Source organism: Pleurodeles waltl, chromosome 7, assembly GCF_031143425.1.
Source record: "Pleurodeles waltl isolate 20211129_DDA chromosome 7, aPleWal1.hap1.20221129, whole genome shotgun sequence".
Lineage (NCBI taxonomy): Eukaryota > Metazoa > Chordata > Amphibia > Caudata > Salamandridae > Pleurodeles > Pleurodeles waltl.
Genome location: NC_090446.1, coordinates 1,426,356,624 through 1,426,384,129, shown reverse-complemented (window position 1 = coordinate 1,426,384,129; position 27,506 = coordinate 1,426,356,624). Strand labels below are relative to the sequence as shown.

The 27,506-nt window shown below is 44.2% G+C and overlaps 1 protein-coding gene and 1 long non-coding RNA gene across 2 annotated transcripts in view; both read left to right on the top strand.

Moving 5' to 3' along the window:
- Positions 1–7,298, top strand: part of LOC138246445 (uncharacterized) — a 50,542-nt gene extending 43,244 nt beyond the window's left edge. The window contains exon 4 of the long non-coding RNA XR_011194290.1: positions 7,163–7,298. This is a non-coding gene — a long non-coding RNA (uncharacterized lncRNA). The remainder of the gene's footprint in view (positions 1–7,162) is intronic.
- A 347-nt stretch (positions 7,299–7,645) lies between these two features.
- Positions 7,646–25,808, top strand: LOC138247070 (venom peptide SjAPI-like). Its single transcript, XM_069201817.1, has 4 exons — positions 7,646–7,663; positions 7,768–7,788; positions 9,794–9,821; positions 25,385–25,808. The coding sequence occupies exons 1-4, from the start codon at positions 7,646–7,648 to the stop codon at positions 25,561–25,563; spliced, it is 246 nt and encodes an 81-aa protein (XP_069057918.1). The 3' UTR covers positions 25,564–25,808.
- The last annotated feature ends 1,698 nt before the right edge of the window (positions 25,809–27,506 follow it).

The following is a 27,506-nucleotide window of genomic DNA, read 5'->3' as shown; positions in this document are numbered from 1 at the left end:
CTAGTGCCCAATGCCTTGCTGCCACTGTGAAAGTAGTCTGTGAGAATCAACAAAATTGCATAAAACAGGGCGTCACATCAGTGTTCTCCAAGGACAGATCAAGACGAAGGAGGGGAATCCTTCTCCCCACGCTTCTAATCAGCTGTGCATCCCCAACCGGAAGTGAAGTTGCCAGTGATAGATCGTGAACCTTTTGGTGAGACTTCCTGTTTTACTGCTAGAAGAGAGCATAAACCTCACACCAGAAGTGAGGAAAAAAGCAATACTCCACTTAATTATTAACAATTATTAACACCTGGGGTACTGAGCTCATGTAAATAGTAGCAAAATAACTGAATTGTAATAAGTGAAGGAAGAATCCCCATGGCTAGCCCATGAGGCATGCTTACATATGCTCACCAAAAAATGGCCACAAAGGTGTCCAAACAATTTTGGAGGGTGTTAGATTTTTTATCCTTGGTCTAGTCTCCCTTAACTTTTTGCCTCTGTTTCCCAGGTTGCTGATGTGTGCTGGGCTCTGTTTTTGCTGTTTTTGTTACTCTAGGCACTCTGCCACTGCTAACCAGTGCTAAGGTGCAGGTGCTCCTATACAAAATGTGTATGTAATTGGTTCATCCATGATTGGCATATTTGATTTACTAGTAAGCCACCCACATAAGTAGCTCTTTAATCATGGCTCAGACCTGCCACTGCAGTGTCTGTGTGTGCAGTTTTAACTGTAAATTCGACTTAGCAAGTGTACCTATTTGCCAGGCCTAAACTTTCCCTTGTCCTACATGTAAAACACCCCTAAGGTTGGCCCTAGGTAGCCCCAAGGGCAGGGTGCAATGTATGGTTAAGGTAGGACATATAGTAATGTGTTTTATATGTCCTGACAGTGAAATACTGCTATATTCTTTTTTCACTGTTGCAAGGCCTGTCCCTCTATAGGTTAACATAGGGGCTACCTTTAAATATGATTAAAGTGTAGATTCCCTTTGGGAGCGGATAGACATGTGGAATTTGGGGTCTCTAAGCTCACAATTTAAAAATACATCTTTTACTAAAGTTGATTTTATGATTGTGTGTTTGAAAATGCCACTTTTAGAAAGTGAGAATGTTCTTGCATATACCATTTCTGTGACTCTGCCTGTTTATGGATTCCCTGTCTGGATCAGTTTGACAGTTGGGCTAGTTGCACCTCTCTCTAGACAGTGACACAAAAGGAGCTGGGGTGTAGTCTTCATTTCCTGATGAGCCATCTGTGCTAGGGGGGAGAAGTAGTCACTCACACCTGAAAGCGCTGTGCCTGCCCTCACACAATGAGTCTCCAACCCCCTGGTGTGTGTCTAGGGCCTGGCCTGGGCAAGGCAAGATTTCAAAATCAAGAGAGATTTTTCTTTGAAGTAAGCCTACTTCAAAGGGCAAAATGGGTATGAGAAGGGCACCCAAAACCACAGATTTTAGAACATTTCTGGAAACCAAGAGGAACCTCTGCCTGGAGAAGAGCTGAAGAGCTGAGGAAGAAGATCTGCCCTGCCTGTGACTGTGCTTTGTGGACCTATCCTGCAGTTGCTGCTTCTGCCTGTGCTAGAGGACAAAGACTGAAACTTTGTGTTGCCTTCCTTCTTGTGAAGATCTCCAAGGGCTTGATTTAGAGCTTGCCTCCTGTATTTTGAAGTCTCAGGGACAGCAAAGACTTCTCTCTGCCAGCACGTTCAGTCTGTGGGGAGACTCATACCCTGCCAAGTGGTGCCCATCCAGTTCCTGGGACCCTGAAAGGAGAAGCTGGCATGCGGGGAAAAGATCAATGCAACTCCGATCTGCATCTGAAAAATCGATGCGTCGCTGACTTCACGGCTGAAAATCAACGCTCACCTGCAAGGCAACCCAAATATCGACACCCGGGGCTGAAGAAGCAACACACAGCATCGCTGACGGAGGCTGGTGAGATCGCAACCCGCGGTGTGGTTTTCGGATCATCGCCCAGCTGGATTTCTGATGCAAACACCGCTGGGCATGTAAAAACAACGCAAGGCTTGCCCCGACCCGAGAGCGCTGACCAGATTGACGCATCGCTCTCCTGCGGAGAGAAGAAATGATGCACGCCGACCCGACTAAACGAGAAATGACGCAAGATCTCGCTCGTGAGTGAAATCAATGCATTGCAATCCCTTTTTTACGCACACTCGCCCGTGTAGGGTTATGTTTTATGCACCCAAGGTACATTTTCACGCTAACAGCATTAGCATTGTGTTTAAAATTACGTGAAGACTCTTTTTGCATTTTTAGTGATAACTTGACTTGTGTAGTGTGGGTTTTTGTTGTTGTGGTCTTGTTTTGTTTAGATAAATATTTTCCTAAACCCGTGTTTTGTCATTTTGTAGTGCATTCATTAAGTTGCTGTGTATGTTGGTACAAATACTTTACACCTAGCACTCGGAAGTTAAGCCTACTGCTCGTGCCAAGCTACCAAAGGGATAAGCAGGGGTTAGCTGAGGGTGATTCTCTTTTACCCTGACTAGAGTGAGGGTTCTTGCTTGGACAGGGGGTAACCTGACTGCCAACGAAAGACCCCATTTGTAACAGAGGGCACCTGAAGAGACTAAAAAAGTAGGGTAGGACAAAGCATTAGAATGCAATATTATATTCAATAACGTTATCTCTGCCAAAGAAACAGCTACAAAATTAATTCTTTGAAGACACCTGAAGAAATGTACACTTTCCTTGCCTAAAGTCTTGGGCGTCCATTTGCCTGAGCTTCACAGGTCATCTGGCAGCTGACCAGCCCCATTGATGAGGCATGAAGACATACCTCAGAGCAGGACAAAGGCCTTTGGTATGAGGAGATTATGCTGTTGCCTTGACAGGATGGCAAGTGGGCCATGCCCAGGAACTTGATTAACTTTAAAGAGGCTTATTATGTCACAGGCAAACGGTTAGCTGATATGTGGACAGGCCCTTCCTTTGTTTCCCCAGCCAGGCTGGCAGGCACCAAACCAAGTGAGAGAGGAGATTCCTCCATAACAGGCTGAAAGTTACCATAGAGAAGGGGTTACTCATTTTTTCTGGCCACAAACCTATGGTGTGCACAGGAGCTCCGCACAGAGGAAGAAAAGGTCTGCCACCTTGAATTTAGGTAGAGAAAGATTATTTGCAAAAGGGCACTCAAGAAATGCTACAAAGGTTGGTAAGTTTACCCCTGGGAACTTTTACCCCATTGGTTAGGGAGGAACCAGGAATCTTCCCCACTGGCACTAGAAATTAATTTGGCACCAACAGTAACCTTCTCAAAATAATTCTCTAACTGTAGAAGGATAGAAGAGGACTGACTGCCCACCTGTGACCTGAGAATAGCCCAGAAGGCTGGACCTATTCTCTATTTGTACCCGGGACAAAGTAGAAGATCCAAATGACATAAGGCTGCTCTCGTATTCAATCTATTGGGACACAATAAGCTGCAAGAGACCTTCTCATGTAAATACCTAGCTGACCAATTCCTACTGGACCTGCCCTAGAGCCTGGTGCTCACCACTGCTGGACTGTGCCTTGACCCCCAAGTGCTGTCCTCAAGGACCTTGACCCTTGGCTGGTATCAACATGTACACCTCTCAATATAACTTAAAAACCTGGTACTTGAAAACATTTTTGCTCCACAGGCTTCCACAGGACCAGAACAACCTGCCTTGACAATCTAACAAAGTGTGTTGCTGCTATGTGAAAGAGTCAGGTTGTTCCTGCTCAGAGCTTTATTTGCAGCAGCAAATCAAATTCTGCTGGACCTTCTGAAGAAGGTATCTGTCCATTTTGGCTACAGCATGGCTACAGCATGTACCCTCAATGTGCTGTAATAATCTGAGCTCCAGATAGAAATCTTCGATGGACAAACCTGCTAAAAAGTATTCCACCTGTGAGGGACCTTCTCTGGGCATGAAGTTCAATTTTTCCCGCTCTGACATTTTCTGACAAAAAGAAGGAGGTATTTGGTAACCCCCTTAATTAATACCCAACTTTCTTACCAGCACCACAGGGGAATGTCACACATAATGTAGCATAATTTATATCTTGTCAAATGAAGGAATATATGAAATATGACATAAAATATAGACACTTTATTACTGCAAAACAACAGCATGGCAGAAAGTATGAACAAAAGCAACTATCTAAATGGCCACTACATTTAACATAAATGTATGCAAAGTTATCCATAGTGTATTAAGGCCACATCAGAGTATAATGAATGATACTAGTGGCTTCACTACATTCCAACTTTTGAATTGATGAAAACCACACAGCAATCTAAACCTATGGTGGTCAAAATGTTTAAAAAAAGAAAAGTGAAGAAACAAAAACATACAAAAAACACTTGGAGAATAAAAGACAATTTGAAAACAAAATGTGGTCAGGGTATAATAACAAGTATCACATAGAAAAAGTCTAAACAAATACAGACCATTCAAAACAACAGGTTCAAGTAACAGGCCACGGATAGAATTGGGTGAAAGAGAAAAGTGGATTGTATGAAAAGTAATGGTATATAAGAAGAAAGGCCAGAACGAAAAAAAAGATGAGTGCAGAGAAGGTGATGAGTGCAGAGAAGGCAATGGAATTCCTCACACTAGCCATTACTGTACAGTACTGCACATAGAGTTTAATGCAGCAGATTGGTAAACAGCAGCGTCTTGAGACAACTTCAAAGGCACCCACCGGTGATCACATTACTAGACCACAGAGACCAAGATGTGAATGCAGAGCACCAACAAAATGGAATGACTGTTTATAGAATTGATTTGTGCCCTCACCCCTTCATAGAATTTCTTTTTCGTATTAAGTGATGTGTGTAAGGACATTTTCCATTTCCTGCCATGTTGCATGCAATTTCACTATGTAATATTTCAAGGTTCATGGAATTGTCATGGATCATGAGCGTGAGATGGCACATGACACATCAGTACAACAGTTGAAGGCACTGACTCTTCCAGGGAGTGTAGCCAGTCTCCTCATATGTACCCATTACTTAGTTTACCAACTGTGTGGGGCATATGATTGATCCAGGCTGGTGCTTGCCTTGTGGCTACTTGCATGCCAGAGTCTATAAAGCATCCCATTAAGCATAAATACAAGGAAAGACCAGCTCTGGCACTGAAGCAGACTATTTTTAGGTGGCTTTACACACTGTGTGACAAGCAAAATGCCATCACACCCAATGGAAGAGACCAATGTTTTCAGAAGGCTAACCCACTGCACCATGCTATATGCAGTGAGTGGTGAAATCAAAGTGAGATTGCCAGTTAAAGTGGTGACCGAATGAAATGGGATATCCCACTTTCTATTTGAATATCAAAGGTTTGGCAGTGTTTTCAAAGCTCATATTTCACAGAAAAGATGTCAATGGATGTTTAACACAACATTTCTTATTTCTTTCAGTTTCCTGGTCACAAAAACACTTTGGACCAGATTCACTAAGGTAAAATTAGACCAAAAGTTTAACTAGTAATCTTAAAATTACTGGTAGTAAAGTTACTAGTAATAATAACTTTACTTTGTGACTGCTGAAAAGTAACAAAGTTAGACCATTAGCCTAAGTTAGCGTTTTGACTACAGACGTGCACAGCTGGGTGCCACTAGCACACAGAAGGAGCACCTTCTGCAAAGTCTGCAATTTTCTGAGACCAGGCACTATATCTGTAAACTGATTTATATGCCTGGGGACCTAAGAAATCTTTACTCTGGAAGGTATCAACTAGACACTCCTTTGCTATTAAACTAGATAAATTTGGCATAATTAATCAGAATTCAGAGGTGATTCCACTGACTAATCAGACTCCTACTAACAATATCCTTGCTGGTTCCCAGCCTTCTTTGATGCCTATTACTAAAATTGCTTTGTGCTGAAAAATAAGAACTTCAACTCTCTCAAAGTCATCTACCTTAATGCTGGCTCACTGATTAAGTATCCATTAGAGATATTTGATTTACTGATCTCAGACTCTCCAGACATATTATTCATGACAGAATCCTGGCTTACCAATGAATCAGTGCCAGATATGATAGCTGCCCTCCACAAGTATTTTCATTTAATTAATACCGATAGACCGCATAGGAAAAAAGGTGGAGGGTTTTGGGAATCCATGCTTTATATGAATTTATTGGAGCTACATACAATGACCCCTGATCAGCTCCTGATCCCCAGGCAACTGCCTGCTTGCTCAGCTTTTAGGAATCTTCATTTCAGATTCCAAAAGTGGAAGCATCCAGGTTGCCTAGGAACAACATCACTGAACCAAGGTACAAACATTACATAAAATCTTGCACCACTGTATAACTTACATTCACAAGCCATGGAATATAACGCCTCCTCTTTCCATAATAGCAATCCTCTGAATAGACTAGTAGCCACATAATATAGTTCAGTCACAAATGTAATCTAGCAATTTGGGCTTAGCTTTTATTCTGATGGTAGCTTTTGATTGTTTTTTTTTCTCTTGAGACCTCACCATTTCTTACACTTCAACCTTCACTTTAAACCATGCTTGTTGTTCTCTTTCATTGCAAATCTATATTTTCCTCGTATTCCACCATTTCACATCTGACAACATGACATTGTTCCCTTTCACCTTCAACACTTCCTTGGGAAAAGGAATCTTTGAGCAACCTTTTCTTGCTCTATTGTCAAGAGGTACTCTCATAAACATTCCTAGCACAATTTGTTTGATTTTTTTTAATCCCTTTTCTATGCCTCTGCCCATAACATATATTTCCTACAGCAGCTTCCGGAATACTTTCCCCAAATTCTCGGTCACATTTCTTTATTTGACCATTCCCTCTGGGATGGTATACTGGGGTTTTGCAATGTTTGATTCCCCACATCTTGAACAATTTTTCAAACTACTTGGACACAAATGGAGGACCATTGTCTGTCAACATTACTGCTGGGCATCTCTCCTTTCGAAACAGATTCTCACAAAATGTAATTACACTACTTGATTTTATCTCCTTCACAAATGCCACCTCAGGCCACTTTGAATAGTAAGTACTTCTTTTGTTATGATTTTTCAAAGTTCCAAAACAATGTATGCTTTTTGTGCGTAATTAAGCACCATAGGAATGAATGGGAAAATAATTTTTAAAAATGCATATTAAATCAGACAATGCTCTCACAAGTGTCACTTTTTATTTTTAGGTTGAGGTCATCGAGATGTCCTGTGAGTACGCTGAGGAGTTGAGGCAGTTCCCGTCTCAAACGGGAGCAACGGCTGAAAGTCTTAGAGCTGGTGCACAACAGAGGAGGGAACAACTTGGAATCTCTCTGTACATGTGCACTTAAAGGTACGTCCAGTGGGTCCCCTTGAGCTGTAGAGGTCGCAAGGGGTTGAAGACCCCTAGAGAACAGTGTTGCAAGAGTTAAGGAGGCTGGGTGCAGTGCAGATAGGTCAGCCAAGAATAGTGCATCAGAAAGTCCTTGGAGCCAGGTATTACTTACATTCACAAGCCATGCACAAAGTACACTTGGAGGGTAGATTGCAGGTCATCAGGGTGATTCTGGAGGTGGTTCTTGGGTGACCTGATGTCCCTTGACTGGTGCTTGCTTCTGGTCCTCAGAGAGTCTGGAGTGAACTTTGCTTCTGGGTATCCATGTTGGAGGTCCAGTACCCAGGGCAATGGAATGTCTCAGGCCCTGAAAGTAGCAGTGCCACCAATCTTGGCACACTGGTTGATTTTGTCCTTCTGCCCTGTCATGAGGATATGGGTCAGGCTGCTTAGTCCAGTTCATTGGTCTGTTGGCAGTCAGTAAATTGGACTTCACTGGTTCCTTGCTTGTAGGTTGCAGGACAGTGATACCTTCACTATAAGGGAGGTTCTGGGTGATTTGCAGAAGGCTGGTGCTGCTCTATGGGGTTTTAGAGTCCTTTAGGTTTCCAGGTGATGCCTCAGCAGCGATGGTCGAGTCCTAGGAGCAGCAGGCAGGATCTGGCACCTTTTTCTTCTTGCAGCAGAGCTTCTGTTCTCATGCCTCGGCTCTTCTTTGTTTCTGGTCTTCTTGTGTCCATCAAGTCTGCTCTGCGTGTCCATGAATTCCCTCTAAGTACTGTTCTTAGTGGGTGCTAGGGGAGTACCAGGTAGTGGCCAGTGAGCCACCAATGTTAGGGTGGCTACACCCACTACATCACCACTTCCTGTGGGAAGGGGTCACATCCGTAACCCTGATTAGCTATTTTCCTACCTTCCAGGATAGAGGAAAATTAAATGGTGTAGTCACCTCACCTGCCACACCTGAGGCATGGTCCAGGTTGATGAGTGCCAGTCCTCCTATTCTGGCTACATTTTCCTGCCAGTTTTCCTGCTCAAATTGGGGGGAGAACTGTTGGGTGGCTATCTGCTGCTAGCAGCAGAGGTCTGGGTTACATTTCAAAGGTGATAAGGCTTTTGAAGCTGACCTCTGGTGAAAGATGGCTGCCTGGGGAGGAGATATAACACACACAGCCAGGAAAAGCTTTGTGCTCTAGCTCTTGAGAGCAGAGGCTGTTACCCCAGGAGTCCAGACTTCTGTCTGGTGGTGGCAGGCTGGCTAAGACCAGTCAGAAACCATGCCAGGGCTGTTAGGTTTTGCGGGGGACACATCTAAGGTGCTCTCTGGATACAGTTTATAATAAATCCAGCCATGGCATTGGTGTGGGCTTATTATTCTAAGATGTTTATTATCAAACAACCCAGTATTCAGAGAGGCCATCATGTAGCTCGTGAACTCGTAATGACCAGTGTCCAACACATGTATTTCCTGTGGCTTCCCTGTACACTTGCTACATCTTAAAGTTTTGCAAAGACACAGTAGGGACATATTTGCTCATGCACAAATATGTCTGCATGTGCATTATAGTGGACCCTTCCTTAGGGCTGGAAGACCTGCGAGAGGGGTGACTTACCTATATTGCATTCAGTGCTAGTGGGCATAGCTCTCTTGGTGAGTGCCATGTTGAGTTTTCAACTTTTAAATACACCTTGTCATGCACTTGCAATGGCAGTCTCCATGAGGCGTAGGGCCCCTCACAGTGGCAAAATTGTTGCTGCAGCTCTGGAGGGTCCTTTTCAGTACCCATGCCCTCGGTATCATGGGTACCATTTACTAGCGACTTACAAGGATGCTTGAAGTGTGACACAAAGTACACTTTTGGAGAAAGAAATCTGACCCTAGCAACCTGTTTAGAAGGACCCAGGGTACTTACAATTTGAAACCATATAATTGTCCAGGCAAAATGTAGGGAGGTACCTTGTCAAAAGAGGCCCTTTCTCACACCTCAAGGAGCTCTTAATGGCCCTTGGGACTGCCACTTCCCGGGTTTTGGCTCCTCCTATGTCCTGGGGTGCCTACCCCTGGGACATAGCTGTTTGCTTTTGCTTGGTGGGAGCTTGCATTTTCTTGGTGGGAGCTAACAATTCCCAACAAGCAAAAGCAAACATAGTCCGCTTTCTGACAGCGGGAGCTGTCAAAGAGCCCACGCTGTCAGAAAGCAGAGTTTCATCTGTTTCCCTGCATTCAAACGTGTGCAGGGAAACAGATGAAAACATTGCTCCCCTAAGCAGAGAGCTACTATTTAAAGCAGTTCCCTGCTTGTGGGAGGAATGCCGGCTACTACAGGATGCTGAAAGATGGCTAGGACCCCAGACACCTTGAAGCTCCTCCAGCAGCCCTGTCACTCTCTCTCTCTTCCATCCCATAATGGAGAGAGAGAGAGATAGAGAGAGAGAGAGAGAGAGAGAGAGAGAGAGAGGGAGAGGGAGAGAGAGAGAGAGAGAGGGAGATATAGAGAGAGAGATTGTCATTGCAATGGTCTTTATAACTTGCAACCTCGCCATGCACATTTTTTTCATCAAAAAAATTACTTAAAATATTATATTGATATTATCAATGCACCCTCCTCGCCATGCACAGTTTTTTCATCAAAAAAATTACTGAAAATATTACATTGATATTATCAATGATGTCATCAAAGGTGTCATGAGTGGCATAATTTATGGGGGAATTAGCAATACAAGATAAGGTAGTAAGTTATAGTTACCTTATGGTACGAGTTATAGTTACTTGAGATAACTCTAATTATAAGAGATTAATTTCTTTGGTTTCGTACATTTAAAATGTGAACCTATCTATAACATTATTGTAACCTTAAAGTGAATTTCTATGTTTTTTAATTCTATTTCGTAACAATAACATTCCTGTAAACTTAGTTTTTTCAGTGAATTTCTATGTTTTTTACATAAACTAATTTTCATTACTATATGTTAAACCAACCACCACTGTGCATGGCCTTTGGCCGTGTGTGGTGGCGGTTAGCCGCAGGAACTAACAACCTAACCCCACAATGCAAACAGCCTTTGGCCATGGTCAGTGGATTTTTGCGGCAGGGTCTGGCCTGTAGCCAAGACCTGCAGCCAACCCCTATAACCACCCAAACCTGCGCCTTTGGCCATATGCAGTGGAGGTTGGCCACAGGGTCTGGCTTGTGGCCTGATACTGTGGCCAACACCCCTAACTACCCCTTTTGTAATTCACAGTAGGAGTTGGCCACAGCCTGTCTCTCTCAGTGTGAGATTAGGTGTGACAAGGTGTATCTGGGTGGCTGTGAGAGTTGGTGCATCAGTGTCTGTGTGAGCCTGTGAGTGGGAGCATGAGAGTTTCAGTGGGTCTGTGAGTGGGTGGGTGAGAGTCTGAGTAAGTCAGTGAGTATGTGTGTAAGGGTCTGAGTGAGTCTGTGAGTGGGTGTGTGATTGTCTAAGTGGGTCTGTGAGTTGGTGCATAAGGGTCTGAGTGGGTGAGTGAATTTGAAAAATAGATTGAAAGGGAGAGGGAGAGAAAGAGTGTGAGAGAGATAGAGATGGAGAGTTTTTTAGGTTTTGTTGAGTCATATACTTAAAATGAGACATTTCTGGACAAATTGAAAAGAAAAATGTATTTGCCAATTGAAAAGTGTGAGATCACTTTTCAGTGTGAGCCTGAAACATTTGCAGTTGAAAATAAATTAATGGAGGGAAATGATTATGGATACACCTGGAGTCAAACCATCAACTTCGACCACTAGGCCACAGCTTACCCCTGACTGTTCTATGTCAAGATATACCTCTGACATGCAACCCCCAGATTGTGACAGCAAATAGACATGAATGTTACATCACCAGGAAGTGTTAACAGTTAAGACACTAGTAAATAAAGAGACACACAGCCATGACATATTAGAATTTAAACCTTCTAGCTTGTGAGTGAGAATCCAATAGCTTTACCAGTAGGGCAGAAGTGATCCTGGTCTGTGCTGCATCAAAACATAATAATTACAGTCAAACCAATGATCTTGCTAGACTGGCTCATTGAAGTATTTGTATTGAGAAACCATTGCAATAACAATCTCTCGCCCATCCAATTATGGGATGGATGAGAGAGTGACAAGACCGTGGGGGGAGCCTGAAGATCCCGTCGGTCCGAGCCAACTCCCCATATCTTGTAGGAGTCACCTTTCCTCCCACAAGCAGGGAGCTGCTTTTAATTGCATCCACCTGCTTGTGGGAGCAATGTTTTTATCTGCCTTCCCAGCACACATATTTGCGTGCAGGGAAGACAGATGAAAACTTCACTTTTTGACAGAAAGCAGTCTTTGTTTGCTTTTGCTTGCTGGAAGCAGTCAGGGGCATTGATGCTTTTTCAGACAACAAGGGCTTTGCAATGATTTCCGGCACGCAGATTTGGATCCTCTCCGGGTTGCGGGGTATTCAGACAACCCGGGGACGATGCAGAGAAATCCTGGGCATGAAGGAGCTGCGTCGATCCGGTGGGCGATGCAGGGAAATTTCTGTCGCACGGCAGCTGCTGTGTCAATTCTTCTCGTAGGAAGTCAGGTTGCGTTGTTCCGGGTCGGCGATGCGTTGATCCAGTGGGCTGTGCATTAAAGTTCTGGTCACACGCTGGCGCTGCGTCGTCTCCACTCCGGGAGCCAGGCTGCGTTGTTCCGGTTCAGCATTCAATTATTTTGTCACCGCAGGGCAGGCTGTGCGTCAATTCCGGTAGGCTGAGCATGGATTTTTCACCACACAAGGAGTTCTTTGCAGAGATAAAGTCATTGTTGGCCCTGAGACTTCAGAAAACAGGAGGTAAACTCAGTCCAAGCCCTTGGAGAGCACTTTTCAGTGGAGCCAGAGGGCAGCAAAGCAGCAGGGCAACAGCAAGGCAGCAGTCCTTCACAGCAAAGCAGTCAGGTGAGTCCTATGGGCAGCCAGGCAAATTCTCTTGGCAGTTTGCAGGTTCTGGTTCAGAGTTTCTTCCTGAGTAGATATTTTGTCCAGAAGTGTCTGAGTTGGTAGGGTCAGAGACCCATTTTAAATACCCAAATGTGCCTTTGAAGTGGGGGAGACTTCAAAAAGTGGCTTAGAAGTACACAAGGTCCCCTTTCAGTTCCATCCTGTCTGCCAGGGTCCCAGTAGGGGGGGTTGGCAGTCCATTGTGTAAGGGCAGGCCACTGTCTTTTGACATGTAAGTGTCTGGCCCTCCACCCTTCCAACCGAGGAAGACCCATTTAGTATCTAGATGTGTGTAGGTGTGACTGAGCATCATGTGTTTGGGGTTGTCTGAGTGAAATGCACAAGGGAGCTGTCAACCAGCCCAGCCAGATGTGAATTGGAAGACACAGAAGGATTTAAGTGTAGAGAAATGCTCACTTTCTAAAAGTGGCATTTATAGAATATTAATATTAAATCCAACTTCACCAATAAGCAGGATTTTCTATTACCATTCTGGCCGTACTAAATATGACCTGGTTACTCCTTTCAGATCAGAATCTACCACTCAAACAGTATATGAGGGTAGCTGTAATGCTATTCTATGAAAGGAGCAGGCCTCACAGCAGTGTAAAACGAATTTAGGAGTTTTGCACTACCAGGACATATAGAACACACATGTTCATGTCCTTCCTTTTACCTAAATAGCACCCTGCCCTGTGGGCTACCTATGGCCTACCTTAAGGGTGACTTATATGTAGAAAAAAGGGGAGTTTAAGGTTTGCCAATTACTTTTAAATGCCAAGTCGATGTGGCAGTGAAACTGCACACACAGGCCTTGCAGTGGCATGCCTGAGACATGGTTAAGGGCTACTTATGCGGGTGGTACAACTAGTGCTGCAGGCCCACTAGTAGTATTTAATTACAGGCCCTGGGCACATGTGGTGCACTTTGCTAGGGACTTACAAGTAAATTAAATATGCCAATTGGGTATGAGCCAATGTCACCATGTTTTAGGGAGAGAGCATATGAACTTTAGCACTGATTGGCAGTGGTAAAGTGCGCAGAGTCCTAGAACCAGCAAAAATGAGGTCAGAAAAAGAGAAGCAGGAAGGCAAAAAGTTTGGGGGGACCCTGCAGAAAGGCCATTTCCAAGATACACACACACACACACATATATATATATAGTTATATGTAGACATTCACTTAAACAAAAACAAAAGATTACAAGGACGTTGTAGTTAGGTTTTGAATTTGCACACACAAAACCATAGAATTTGAGCAGTTATTGTTATGGTTATATCAAGTAACAATACCTTGTGCCCTAAGGTAACTATAACTTGTGCCATCACCATGCACAGTTGTCTCCTCAATAATGTTGCTGCAAATATTATGTTGATATTATCAAACATGTCATAGTTGTCATGAGTGTTGCAATATGTGGGGTAATTAACAGTGCATGGCAAGGGTGCGAGTTTTAGTTACCTTAGGACACGGTTATAGTCTTCCCCCCAGGTGGGGGTTGGCCTATGCCCAGGCCCGGCGGCCTACCCCTGTATTCACCCCACTCACGCTGGGGGTTGGCCAGAGGCCCTGTAGTCACTCCCTATAACCACCAGTCGTCCAGGCACACTCTTTGGCCATTTGTGCTGGGGGTTCTCCACAGGGCCTGTCAGGTCCTGCAAACAAACCCCTATGGCCACCCGACACCCACCCCACAAAAGATTGAGAGCACATTTCAGTATGTACCTGAAATATTCTAAATTGAAACGAATTTAAAGCAAGAAAATGACCACTGACACACCAAAACTGAAAAGCTCTGCCTTCATTGTGAGGGTCAGGGACCTTAACAAATAGGCCACAGGTGACTGCTTACTGTGTATTGTCCAGACATATCTATCTATGACAACCAAAGCAAAGATGATGATGGAAAAAGATGTAAATATTCACACTAGCAATTTTTTACATTTGGAACACAAGTAAAAAAAACACACTGCCATAAGATAGCAGGATTTGAATCTTCAGCCTTCTGAGCAACCATCCAAGAGCTTTAACAGAAGGTCAGAACTGACTCTGCTCTGCTGTGCATCAAATGTAACTCTAACATTTGACTCAAACATTATGCTAGTGCGACGCTTTGAAGTCATTGTATTGCAAGACCACTGCAATAACAATATCTGTCTCTCTCTTTCATGCCATATTGTCAGCAAACATCAACAAACATGAAACAGGGTTCTCAAAGAAGAAGCATTTGCTTTATTTATTGGTAAAAACATAGAGAATACAACACTTGACACGTTTCGTTCCCCTGGACCTTTATCCCAACATTTGTGGGAGGTCAGCAACATTTCTGAGGAACATTGACCAGTGTGGCCCTGCTGGTTGGGACACACCAATGTGAAAGCAGGCAAAAGTGCCATAATCCATCCATAATCTGCCCCCACAATGAGACGAAAGTGGAAATAAAATATATATTTTTTCTCTCCACTGGGTAGTTATAGTCAGGGCAACGTTTCCTTAGGAAATTGATTTTTTCTGCTGCTAATAACTTAAGCACTGTTTGTCCAAAAATCAGAAAAAAGCTATGTTTTGCCTTGGATTTGCATGGAAAGTTTTGGGGTGACTCCATAGGCAAGGGTTGAGAAAAATGCAAAATGCCCACTTATTTTCCATAGACACTTATAGTCTGGGCTACAGCAAAAATGCTGCACGAAATGATACCAAATTTGGCAGGAAGCTAGATCTTGTTCCACAGACTGTGCTGTTAGTGATTTGGTATGAATTTGCTTGGAGAAATTAGGTTCAAAATGTATAGCTATCTGAACAGTTTGTTTCCAGATATGTTCTGATAGGCCAATTTAAATGGGACTAGTCAATCTCGATTGCATGTTGTCAACCTGGACAATGTGTTTTCTCATCTATCACAAGACTCAGGGTTTTGGTCTCTGTGTCCTGTGAATGAAATACAAAAAATGTTAGGGGGCCGTGTGAGCACCCCCAGGCCACAAAGGGCATGTGGAGAGGCCCAAATGGACAACATACTGGACTCTGGGACACGTGCCCCATTGAAATGCAGCAAATGGCAGATTTTGAGGGTCAAAAAAACGTGCACGTATAAAGGGTGATAAAATATTTTAGTTGCAATATAAATCATTTGTGTGTGGTACCATACTCATTTTAGAAATTGTGATGTGTTCTAATGTGATTTTATCCTGTGAAAAACGCTGACCTTCTGCTGGGATTTCCTAAAATATTGAGAGAAAACTGTTTTAAAATTATTTTGTAATAGAGATTATGGAAGGTTCTCCAGACCAAAAACTGAGCGCATAATATCTGGAAATTTACAGTATCTTTCTCAGCCATGTGAGAAAAAAGCCTGACATTCTCAGTAAAACATGTACTTCCAAAGGCAGCAGCCTGTCAGTGGATTCCTCTGTATTCAATTGCAGCCTCCCATTGTGTTCTAAAGAACAATAAAGTGCTTATGGTCTTACTTATGACTAAAGAGTGGCACACCATAAGCCATTTTGATTGAACCAAACTAGTAAAACTTAAAACATTTAATTTAGAAATAAATAAAATGAGCGGGTTCATTGTGTCATAGAAATAATGGATAGAGCTGTAGATAACAACATTAGGACACATTTTGAATGAGTTCTTGAATATCTTACTTACATTTCAATAAATCATTCAGACATGCAGACTGAAACGTACTTTTCACACCACCAGCAGACTGCCAGTTAACTCCCTGGTGATCAGCAGCTTTACAATAGTGTTCTAATGAGCAACTTGAGTGCTAACATTCTGAATATATGCCAAAGTGTGGCACATCTGAACACCATCTTGATACTGCTGTAAATAAGAAAATTTGGGAGCTTCATGACCAAAAAGTCTCCCAAGATGGCGACCAGAGTCAAATGAGCCCACATGTAAAAAAAGCTCACCCAAATGTAGCCCAAGTATAGCCCAATGACAAAAGTGTGCGAAACACTTTTTTTTGCAGTTTTATATATCGTGGACTTTCCATGAGCATCAGCTTCTTTATACAATGACACATTCAATTTGGTTTTAGGCATGGGGAGATTAAGGGCCAGATGTACGAAAAAAGCAATTTGCGAGTTGCAAATTGCGAGTCCCTGCGACTCGCAATTTGCAACTCGCAAATTGCTATGCAGTACGGTGTCTCAGACACCGACTGCAACTCGCAATGGGGTCGCAATGACCCACCTCATGAATATTCATGAGGTGGGTCGCAAATTGCGGCCCCATTGCGAGTATAGGCACTCGCTAACATGGAGGCCTGCTGTAGTCAGCAGGCCTCCATGTTAGCGACCTGCTTGTCAATAAAGCAGGTTTTTTTTTTTTAAAGTGTAGCCCGTTTTCCCTAAGGGAAAACGAGCTGCACTTTAAAAAAATCCGAAACCTTTAGTTTCGGTTTTTCAGGGCAGGGAGTGGTCCCTTGGACCACTCCCTGCCCTGAAAAATTAATATCTGGTCCAGTCACAAAGGGGAAGGGGTCCCATGGGGACCCCTTCCCGTTTGCGACTGGGTTACCATCCACTTCAAGTGGATGGTAACTGCGAGTCCATTTGCGGCCGCTTTCGCGGCCGCAAATGGAATTGCATACCAGTGCGAGTCGCTAATAGGAAGGGAACACCCCTTCCTATTAGCGAGTCGGAAATGCATTTTGCGAGTCGGATCCGACTCGCAAAATGCATTTCTGCATAGCAAACCCACGTTTGCGAGTCGCAAACGGCGATTTTCGCCGTTTGCGACTCGCAAACTGGTTGCTACATCTGGCCCTAAGTGAGTTGCCCAGAATCACAGGATGTTGAGCTGACACCCAAACTCATACCAAGTTTACCAGTTACAAATGTAATAATGCCCCACCCTTTCCCCTAAGAGCAACAAATAAATGAAGTATACATTTGGATTAAAAAAAAAACATAAACATAGCAAATAATTTAAAAATGCTGTGTCGCTATTTGAGAACTCAGAAAATGTGGCCTCATTTTAGTTTTTTTTAGAGCACTAACCATAATTTCTGTTGGAAAAAGACCCCCTCATTTTTGTAATTTCTAACTGGAATACTTTAGGAATTACAATTTGATTACATCAAGATAACTTCAAGTTTACCACAGTTTTGTCATACATGTAGAATATTAGCAATCTAGTTGTTCATTAGAACACTGTGGGGAAACAGAGGTCAGGAGCATTGATTAGGAGAGTTGAGGGCAGGCAGAGGCAGCAAGTTGGCATTCTGGGCAGGTGAGAGGGGCAGTGGCTTCAGAACAGACCATTGAGGGAAGGAGAAGGGGGGCAGAGGCAAAAAAAAAACAACCATGCAGGACAGACAAGAGAGACTGTGGCAAAACAACAGACTATTGAGGGATGAAGGAAGAATCAGTGGCAGTACACCCATACATGTCAACAGACTCGATTCAGGCAGGAGATTCCTGTTGTTTTTAAGCCCAAAAGGGCTTTATTTTAGCCGTCTTCTGCCTAAAACCTCCTCTTTTTTGATGAAGTCAATGGGTAAAATCAATTCCTCAGATTTTTTTTATTTATTTCCCTCTTACCAAACTCAAAATACTGACATGCATGGCACATTAGACGATGAAAGGCAGGAGTGGAGTAGGGACAAGGACTCAGACAATAGAGTGAGGGAGGGAGTTGTGCAGTGGCACCACACTGACCTTACAGGGAAGGCATCTCGGGTTACAGCAGCACAATACACCACACAGGGAAAGTGGGCAGTGCAGCACTATAGGCCATGGAATGCAATAGGGAAAGGCGAGGGCCATTCATATTGACAACAGAGAGCTGAGAGGAAAGAAGCAGGGGCAACAAGATTACCATACCAGACAGACGGGAGGGGAAGTTGCAGCACAACGGACCATGAAGGGCAGGAGGGGGGGGGCAGAGGCATGCCAATGGACCAGGGAAGGCAGGAGGGGTGGCATAGGGGAACATACATTGAAAACAAAGGGCAGGGAGAAAGGAGGCAGGGCAGGAGCAGCAAGCTAACCTTGCAGTGTAGGAGTGGATGGGCACTGGAAGCCCAACACATCATGGATGGAAACAGGGAGACCCGTAATGGCAGGCACACAGACAACAGAGGGAAACTGAAAGTGGGTCAGGCAGCAAGTTGATGAGAGAGGGCAGGTGGGAAAAGCAGTGACAGCACAAAAAAACATGCATAGCCGGTGAACGTGTTAGTGGCAGCACAACGTTTATGGTGGGCAAAAGTGAGTGGGCAGGGGCATGCACAAAGCGGATGTATGATGGAACAATGTGTGCACTTACAAAGCATGCCTTTACAACGGAGTAAGCACAATGCATAGTCATTACCACGCATGCACTTACCACGAAATGTTTTTACAATGCATATGCTTTTACCACAAATGTCTTTACCACAAACATTTCGTAGTAAAGTCATATTTGGTAAAGGCATATTAGTTGGTAAATTTCTCTATATGTGTGTGTATATATTTACATTTATATGTAATATATATAAATGTCTCTATATATGTGTGTGTGTGTATATATACAATATCCATCCTAAAACCTAAAGATGCCCTTACCACCCCAAAACCCATGCCCCCCTAAGCCCTAAAAATAACTTGCCACCCCAAAACCCATGCCCACCCTAAAACCTAAAAATTCAATTACCACCAATAACTGTTACCTACCCTCAACACTATGGGGGTGATTCCAAGATTGGCGGGCGGCGGTCGCCGCCCGCCAAGCGGGAACCGCCGAATGACCGCACCGCGGTCAAAAGACTGCGGCGGCCATTCTGGCTTTCCCGCTGGGCCGGTGGGCGACCGCCAGAAGGCCGCCCGCCGGCCCAGCGGGAAACCCCCTTCCACGAGGATGCCGGCTCCGAATGGAGCCGGCGGAGTCGAAGGGGTGAAAACCGCCAGGAACAGGATGGCGGTAAGGGGGTCGGAATCCCCATGGTGGCGCTGCAAGCAGCGCCGCCGTGGAGGATTCCCTGGGGCAGCGGGAAACCGGCGGGACACCGCCGGTTTCCCGTTTCTGACCACGGCTTTACTGCCACGGTCAGAATGCCCCCGGAAGCACCCCCAGCCTGTTGGCGGTGCTTCCTCCGTCAGGAATTACCCCCTATATATATATAACTCAACCCACTTAATACTTTTAATACTTACCAGTACTTACCTAACCTATAAAACCTTTACCACGCATACACCTTTGCCATTCATGATTTTACAATGAAATTTGTTTGTGGTAAAGGCATGCGTGGTAAAACCATGCATGGTAAATGCATGTGCGTTGTAAATGCATTGTTGTAAATGCATTTGGTTGCATTCACCGCAATGTAAGTGATGTTTCCCGCCCAAAGGAGCCTAGAGGGCAGAAATAAGGGGTAGGGGCTGGAAATAGAGAGGGTAGGGGAAGAGTTTTGGGACTTCACAACAGACCACACAGGGCAGGCCGGAGAAGTAGTTGCAGCACAACAGAGCATGGAGGGCACAAGGGAGTGACAGCAAAATGGGTCATGGAGGACAGAAGGAAGGGGATAGGGACATGAAACTTGGACAATGTAAGGCAGGGTGGAGGGGGTTGGGGCAGGCAGCAGACATCTGACCATGTTGGGCAGACAGAAGGGGCTGCAGCAGCTCAAAATAACACTCAAATTAGAGAGGTAAGACTGTGGCAGGTCCATAGATCATGGAGGGCAAAAGGGAGGAAACAGGCATGCACACAAGCATCTGAGGATGGGGGAAGGAGTTTAGGGGCAGCAAGCTAAGCAAGATGGCAATGATGGGTCATAGACTCGGAAGAGGCACACAGGGCTGAACAAGGGGTCAGGATTATAGACTTGGACAATGGAGGGCAAGGAGGAGGGAGGACAGGGCAGCTTGTTTGGAAGGACAATGGACTATGCCAGGCCAGACTCTGCGTCCACCTCCCCGCCGTGCATTACGATGGACATCTTACTTTATGTTAAATATAATCATCAAAATTCACAGAAAAAAAAACAAAGTTTAAGAGGATGGTATAGTTAGGTCAAAATGACATGAAAACAAACCATTTTAAACTAGCAAAACCAATGTTTCCACATGCGGTTTCTCTGAATAGGAAGCTTTTTGCCTCTGAGCTTTTTCCTCCTCTGTGACTCCTTCTGGAATGGACCATCTACTAAGGCATCTCCAAGTGTTGGTGCATTGTTGCTACTGGAAGGAGCTGCCCCTACCTCAGGCAGACAAAGACCGGACACCCTGAGCTTCATGGGTAAATCACAGTTAGAGGATGCCCTCTAAACAACTAACACCCAACAAACCTGACAGTTTCCATCTACTCTTAAAGACACCTAAACCATACTGGACCTGCCACTGGAGGCCCTTTTTGCATATCCTAATTTTCCAGGGAAATGTTTCTTAAGTGATGAAAAGCTGTCAACTTGTATTTCAGTTCAATGGCCACTTTTGCAAGGGAGTTTGATGGCAATTTCCTTAGAGTTCTTGGGGTTGAAGTGTTAGTCATCTTTTACTTTACCTTCACATTTGCAACTACCCTTCGAAATTGGCCAACTGATGCTCTTTACTTCAAGTTGAATCCTGTTATTATCTAGTGCTCCAACATATTTATGTCAGGTCGTTGTGTTTTCATAATTTTTTATATTTAGAGTGTTATAAACTGCTCTCCTATTTTCTGTAATTTACTAAGCTGAATAAAATACAAAATCAGGCTCTTTAAGTTCCACTGGTGTAGGGATATCTGACCAATATTATTTGTTCATATGGTATGTAACTATATCACAGTATCGGTCTACAGTCATATTTAATTTCCAACATTGCCTATCACTACAATTTAAGTGTATAATAACCAGTGGCAGCCAGTGATCTCGGAAAGTGGTAGAGCATAATACCTGCCACGGGTTCACCTCCTTGCTTTAAAAATGTGCCGTAGTGCACTCACAGATGAATGTATCGATATGTTCACACTCACTGTTTCTTCCCAAAAATATACTTGCATACACTCTCACAATCACTAACTTTCAGTCACAACTACTGATGGACAGCGACTCTGATTTGAACTCCTGGGGTCTTAATAGTGCAACAGCTGCACTTGCACTAGGACTTATGCATCCTGTTGCACCATTGCAAGAGGCACCCCTGACTCACTACCACTCCCTCTCACACCCTCCACCTCACTCACTTATTTTAACTCACTCGCACTGCTCCGTGTTTGCTTCACACTCATTCTCATTGATTCCCTCAAATTCATAAAACTAACAGACACTCAATCAATCTAATTGGCTCCCACAAACACACTTTAACTCACACATACACAAAGAAACAGCACTGTTGTTTTTTACTTAACCCTTTGGGTGCCAAAGACGAGGTGGTTACATCTGGTGGCACGGCACTCAGGTGGCCCAGGGGAGGCAGAAGCCACTAAACACCAGGGATAGTTTTTTTAGTTATGAAATTGCATAAGGGGAGAGACCACTTAGGCAAGTGTCACTCCCAGGGGGGCAATTCTTTTTATTAGGCCTTTTCTGCCCACTCTGGGGGCAGATTGGCCTATATTATTAGGCCGATCTGCCATGGGGGGCAGAAGCCACTAGACACCAGAGATTTGTTTTAAATTTCTATTGATAAGGGGAGCGACCACTTAGGCAAGGGTCGCTCCCCGGGAGGGGCTACTTGTTTTTAGGCCAGCATATTGCCCACCAGAGACAAGGGAAGATTTTTTTTTTTCAAAATAGGAGGGTGGGGATATGGCCATACCCTCACCCCAAATAAATGTGGACAAAGTTGTTCTGCCCACCAGTGGGCAGATGGGGCAATTACCCCCGATCCACACCTCGGGGGGCAGAAAGTCTACTAGATGCCAGGGAATTAAAAATATATATATATAGTGTGGTGGTGGTGGTGGCTACCAACCAATACGGGCATGGTTATGCCTTACCCTAACAGAAGGGGGGTAACAGTCTTTCACCTCTCCCCTGCACACTAAAACATCTTATCCCACGGCAAAAGGACATTTGATTATTTGGGGTTTTGTTTTTACATTTGGGCCATGAGAGCTTGGCTAACTCTCAAAATCCACAAGACCTAGACACATCTGAAAACTAAACATCTGGGTGAGTCTAGGATGGTGTGCTTCACATGCACCGCCCCATTTTCTTACCCACAATGCTCTACAAACCTCCAACTTTGCTGGAAATCACACACTTTTTCCACATATTTGTGATGGAACCTTCCAGGAATTTTCAGGAATCCAAAAAATTCCTACCACCCAGCATTGTCTCATCTATACCGATAAAAAGACTGTCCCACTTGTCAGACTAAAAAAGTTTTTTTTCAAACTGCCCTTTTGGACCCGTTTTTGTTCCACCTCAATTTTGACTTGTTTTTGGCTCTTCCCTGTCACAGGCACTTGGCCCACCTACACAAGTGAGGTATCATTTCTATCGGGAGACTGAGGGGAACGTTGGGTGGTAAGAAATTGGTCCCAGTACAATCATCCCACACAGGAATACGGAAAATGTGATTTTTTAGCTAAATTTGAGGTTTGCTGAGGATTCTGGGTAAGAAAACACGGGGATCCACGCAAGTCACACCTCCCTGGACTCCCTCGGGTGTCTAGTTTTCAGAAATGTCTGGGTTTAGTAGGTTTCCCTGCATGGCTGCTGAGACCAGGACCAAAATGCAGGTCCACTCCGCCTCCGCAAAAACAGGTTGTTTTGTATTTGATACTTGATGAAATTTGGATGTATCCAGATAGTGTTTTGGGGCATTTCCTTTCATGGACATTAGGCCTACCCACACAAGTGTGGTACCATTTTTATTAAGAGACTTGGGGGAACGCTGGGTGGAAGGAAATTTGTGGCTCCTCTCAGATTCCAGAACTTCCTGTCACCGAATTGTGATGAAAAAGTGTTTGGGGGCAAATTTTGAGGTTTGCAAAGGATTCTGTTGACAGCCTCACAAATCACCCGATCTTAGATTCCTCTAGGTGTCTAGTTTTCCAAAATGCACAGGTTTGGTAGGTTTCCTTAGGTGCCAGCTGAGCTAGAGGCCACAGCTGGGCACTTTCCAAAAAACAAGTCACATTTCAATGTAAAAATGTGATGTGTCCATGTTGCATTTCCTGTTGCAAGCATTAGGCCTACCCCTGCAAGTGAGGTATCATTTTTATTGGGAGACTTGGGGGAATACAAAATAGCAAAACAAGTGTTATTGCCCCTTGTCTTTCTCTACATTTTTTCTTTCCAAATGTATGATACTGTGTAAAAAAAAATCTATAAAAAAAAATGCCCTGTAATACACAATGCTAGCATGGGGACCCTAGCATTCAGAGATGTGCAAATAACCACTGCTTCTCAACACCTTATCTTGTGCCAATTTGGAAAAGACAAAGGTTATTTTGATACCTATTTTTCACTATTTATATTTCACCAAATGAATTGTTGTGTACCCAGTTTAGAATGAAAACCCATTGCAGGGTGCAGATCATTTATTGGCTCCAGGGAACCTAGGGTTCTTGATGAACCTACAAGCCCTATATATCACCAAAACCAGAAGAGTCCAGCAGACGTAATGTTATATTGCTTTCAAAAATCTGACATCGCAGATAAACGTTCCAGGGTAAAACGTGGAGAAAAATGCCTGTTTTATTCACCTCAATTTCAATATTTTTTTTTTAGCTGTTATTTTCTGTAGGAAAACCTTGCAGTATCTACACAAATGACCCCTTTCTCAATTCCGAATTGTGTCTACTTTTCAGAAGTGTTTAGCTTTCTGGGATCCAGCATTGGTATCACACCCATTTCTGTCACTAACTGGAAGGAGGCTGAAAGCACAACAAATAGAAAAATAGGGTATGTCCCATTAAAATGCCAAAATTGTGTTGAAAAATGTGGTTTTCTGATTCAAGTTTGCCTGTTCCTGAAAGCTGGGAAGATGGTGATTTTAGCACCGCAAACCCTTTGTTGAGGCCGTTTTCGGGGAAAAAACCATGAGCCTTCTTCTGCAGAAATTTTGTCCCATTTTTTTAAACTAATGACATTTTCTCTGTATTTTTGCTAATTTCTTGGTCTCCATCAGGGGAACCCACAAACTCTATCAGAAGATTGGACAGGTCTGGGGGTCCTGCTTCTGTGTGTGGCTCCTTATTGGGTTCAGGGATGCACTGATGTGCACCCTGACAGCCATATGTCAGTGGATATACTGTTCTGCCTGAGGCATGTGCAGTATGTCTCCTAAATAAATGGATTGTGCTTATGTGAGAGGATTGTGGTAGAACCACACACCTGAGACATGTGCAATCCAGGCATCCAGCTATTTCTAAAATACACCCTGTAGGAGGTCATCGCTTGCCCCCCCCAGCATCCCCCACCACCCCATGCTCTTCCTCCTCCTACCATTAGGGGCCTGGTGGAGAGGCCGAGAAGGCTGACCTGCACATTTAGAGATCATGCAAATACCAAGGTGGTGTTTGCATGAACATTGCTAAATTACATTTTTAAAAGTGTAATTATTTAACTTAGCTGTTGCTCCTTGTCCTCGCAGGCGGTAGGACTAAGACCTGGAACATTTGAAGAGGAGCCACTTATCTTAACTTCACCTGTATTTCCTCAGGAGGTCAGAATAGGTGCAGATCGCACGTAATATAGGGCCTGATACCTTCATTCATAGACCCGGAGTGTTCAGATTTCAGTTAGATGTTTCCTGCAACAGGTGTCAAACTCTTCCTGAAATGGTTGTAGTTTGGTTTCTGCACTGAGACACTGGTGCAGTGAGCTCAGCAGTTTCAAATTGTCAGAGGTCTGTCCACACCCTTCCTGCTCCCAGGAGGCCCGTACAGAGGCCCCTGAGCGAAGAGCTGGCCAATACCAGCAACGTCTGTGCCGAATGAACTACAGCATTCAGTGGTACAGCAGAGAGACATACACCCAAGAACAACTATTTGTGAAACTTGGAATGAAAGGAGATTAAAGAAATAGTAGGGATACCAGAAAACCAATGAAGGAAGGAAGCGAGAGAACGAAATAGAGAGAGATAATGATGGCAAGAGTTAAAAAATAGAGATACATATAGGCTAAAGAAGACAAGAGACAAAGATAATATATAATTATGACTTGCTTCTTGATGTTTTTCCTACGTAGGTACATGCCGAGCAAATATGCATTTTAAGAACTGTGGAAGTGGTTGTCCAGTGACCTGCGGCCAACGGGGAAAGTTTTTCTCTTGCACGAAGCCTTGTGTTGCAAGGTGTGCCTGCAACGACGGCTACCTCATGGAAGACTTGAGATTATTTAAATGTGTACCCAGGGACCACTGTTGATCCTGCAGGAACAGGAACGGCGTCTACACTCCCTGCGACACGGCCTGCCCCCTGAACTGTCAGAATTACCTACATGTAATCACTAAATGTACCAATGACTGTGTTGAGGGGTGTATCTGCAAGGAAGGGCTTGTCTTCAGCAAGCGGCAAGGAGGCACGTGTGTGCGACCCTTCCAGTGTTTGATGCAATTAGGGGATAGGTACGGATGAGAAAATTTGGAAATAAACAGTCTCTTGCTCACCGACTGCCATTGTATTATTTTCTACGGAAATCTTATTACAATGATTGGAAGCCATACATTATCTGTCACCTCCTAACGGGTATCAAATACTGCTAGTCTAGCATCAACCCCAAGCTATAGCTGTACATATAAAAAAACAATACATTTCTACAGTTTTAGAGTTTTGTGCTAATAGATCTTGCTTTTCTAAACCACAAGTCACTCATAGTCCCGCTTCACAGTCTAATATAACCCTAAGACACAAGCACCTAAGAGATTGCACTGCAAGGCAAGTAGAAGCTACCTTGATAATTCCTTCTTCCGAGTTTCAATGCACTGTCCACCTTCCTTCATTTGGTAACTCACATTGAAATCATGCTCAGTGAATGTGTGTACACTGTCTGAAAGATGGATTGTATATTCATGCCGGAAAGGACCATTATGTACAGTTTTAGGACATATAAGGGCCCATATTTATACTTTTTGACGCTAAACTGCGCTAACGCAGTTTAGCGTCAAAAAGTTTTGCGCCGTCTAACGCCATTCTGAAGCGCCATGCGGGCGCCGTATTTATGGAATGGCGTTAGACGGCGCAATCAGACCGGCGCTGCCTGGTTTGCGTGGGAAAAAACCACGTAGACCAGACAGCGCCGGCGTAGGGGGAAAATGGCGCATGGGCGTCTTAAAATGGGGCAAGTCAGGTTACGTCGAAAAAATCGTCTTAACCCGACTTGCGCCATTTTTTAACGACGCCCATCCCCCATCAACATGACTCCTATCATTGTAAAGATAGGAGTCATGCCCCCTTGCCCAATGGCCATGCCCAGGGGACTTCTGTCCCCTGGGCATGGTCATTGGGCATAGTGGCATGTAGGGGGGCACAAATAAGGCCCCCCTATGCCACCAAAAAAAAATATAAAAAATAAAAAATTATACTTACCTGAACTTACCTGAATTTCCCTGGGGTGGGTCCCTCCATCCTTGGGGGTCCTCCTGGGGTGGGCAAGGGTGGCAGGGGGGGTCCCTGGGGGCATGGGAGGGCACCTGTGGGCTCATTTTGAGCCCACAGGCCCCTTAACGCCTGCCCTGAGCAGGCGTTAAAAAGTGGCGCAAATGCGCCGTTTTTTGCCACGCCAACTCCCGGGCGTCTCTTTTGCCCGGGAGTATAAATACCACGTAAAGGCCTGGGAGTCATTTTTTAGACGGGAACGCCTCCCTTGCATATCATTAACGCAAGGAAGGGGTTCACGCTAAAAAATGACGCACATTCCAGGAACTTTGGCGCTATTCGCCTCTAACGCCATAGTATAAATATGGCGTTAGTTGGCGTTAGTTTTGCGTCGAAATTGCGTCAAAAAAAACGACGCAATTTCGGCGCAAACGGAGTATAAATATGGCCCAAGGTACTTCTGCATGAACTAGAGAAGCACCTAGTGTTACCTTGCTGTAGCATCCATCTGACCCTCCTGCATTAGGGGATATAACCTGCACACAATACATCTATTTGTATACATCTACCTTGTGGCAAGACATTAAAGAGGGGAATATTTTTAATGAGGGAATTATAGATATTGCTAGCGCGCCTGGTCCTTAGTAAGTAAACCTAAAATGGGACGCGCATAGGTCGATGAACCTTTTGATTCGCATGGAGTATCCTAGCAGGGGTATGGTCGGTGTTTCCCAATAGTCATTACACAAAAACTTAATCAACTTTAGTCATCA

Bases quoted from the DNA above. Each gene is read 5' to 3' on its own strand.
- LOC138247070 (XM_069201817.1), top strand. The intron at 7,789-9,793 runs GTTCCTTGCTTG...ATAGAGAGAGAG, and splicing joins CAGTAAATTGGACTTCACTG to ATTGTCATTGCAATGGTCTT. The intron at 9,822-25,384 runs GCAACCTCGCCA...TTTCCTACGTAG, and splicing joins TGCAATGGTCTTTATAACTT to GTACATGCCGAGCAAATATG.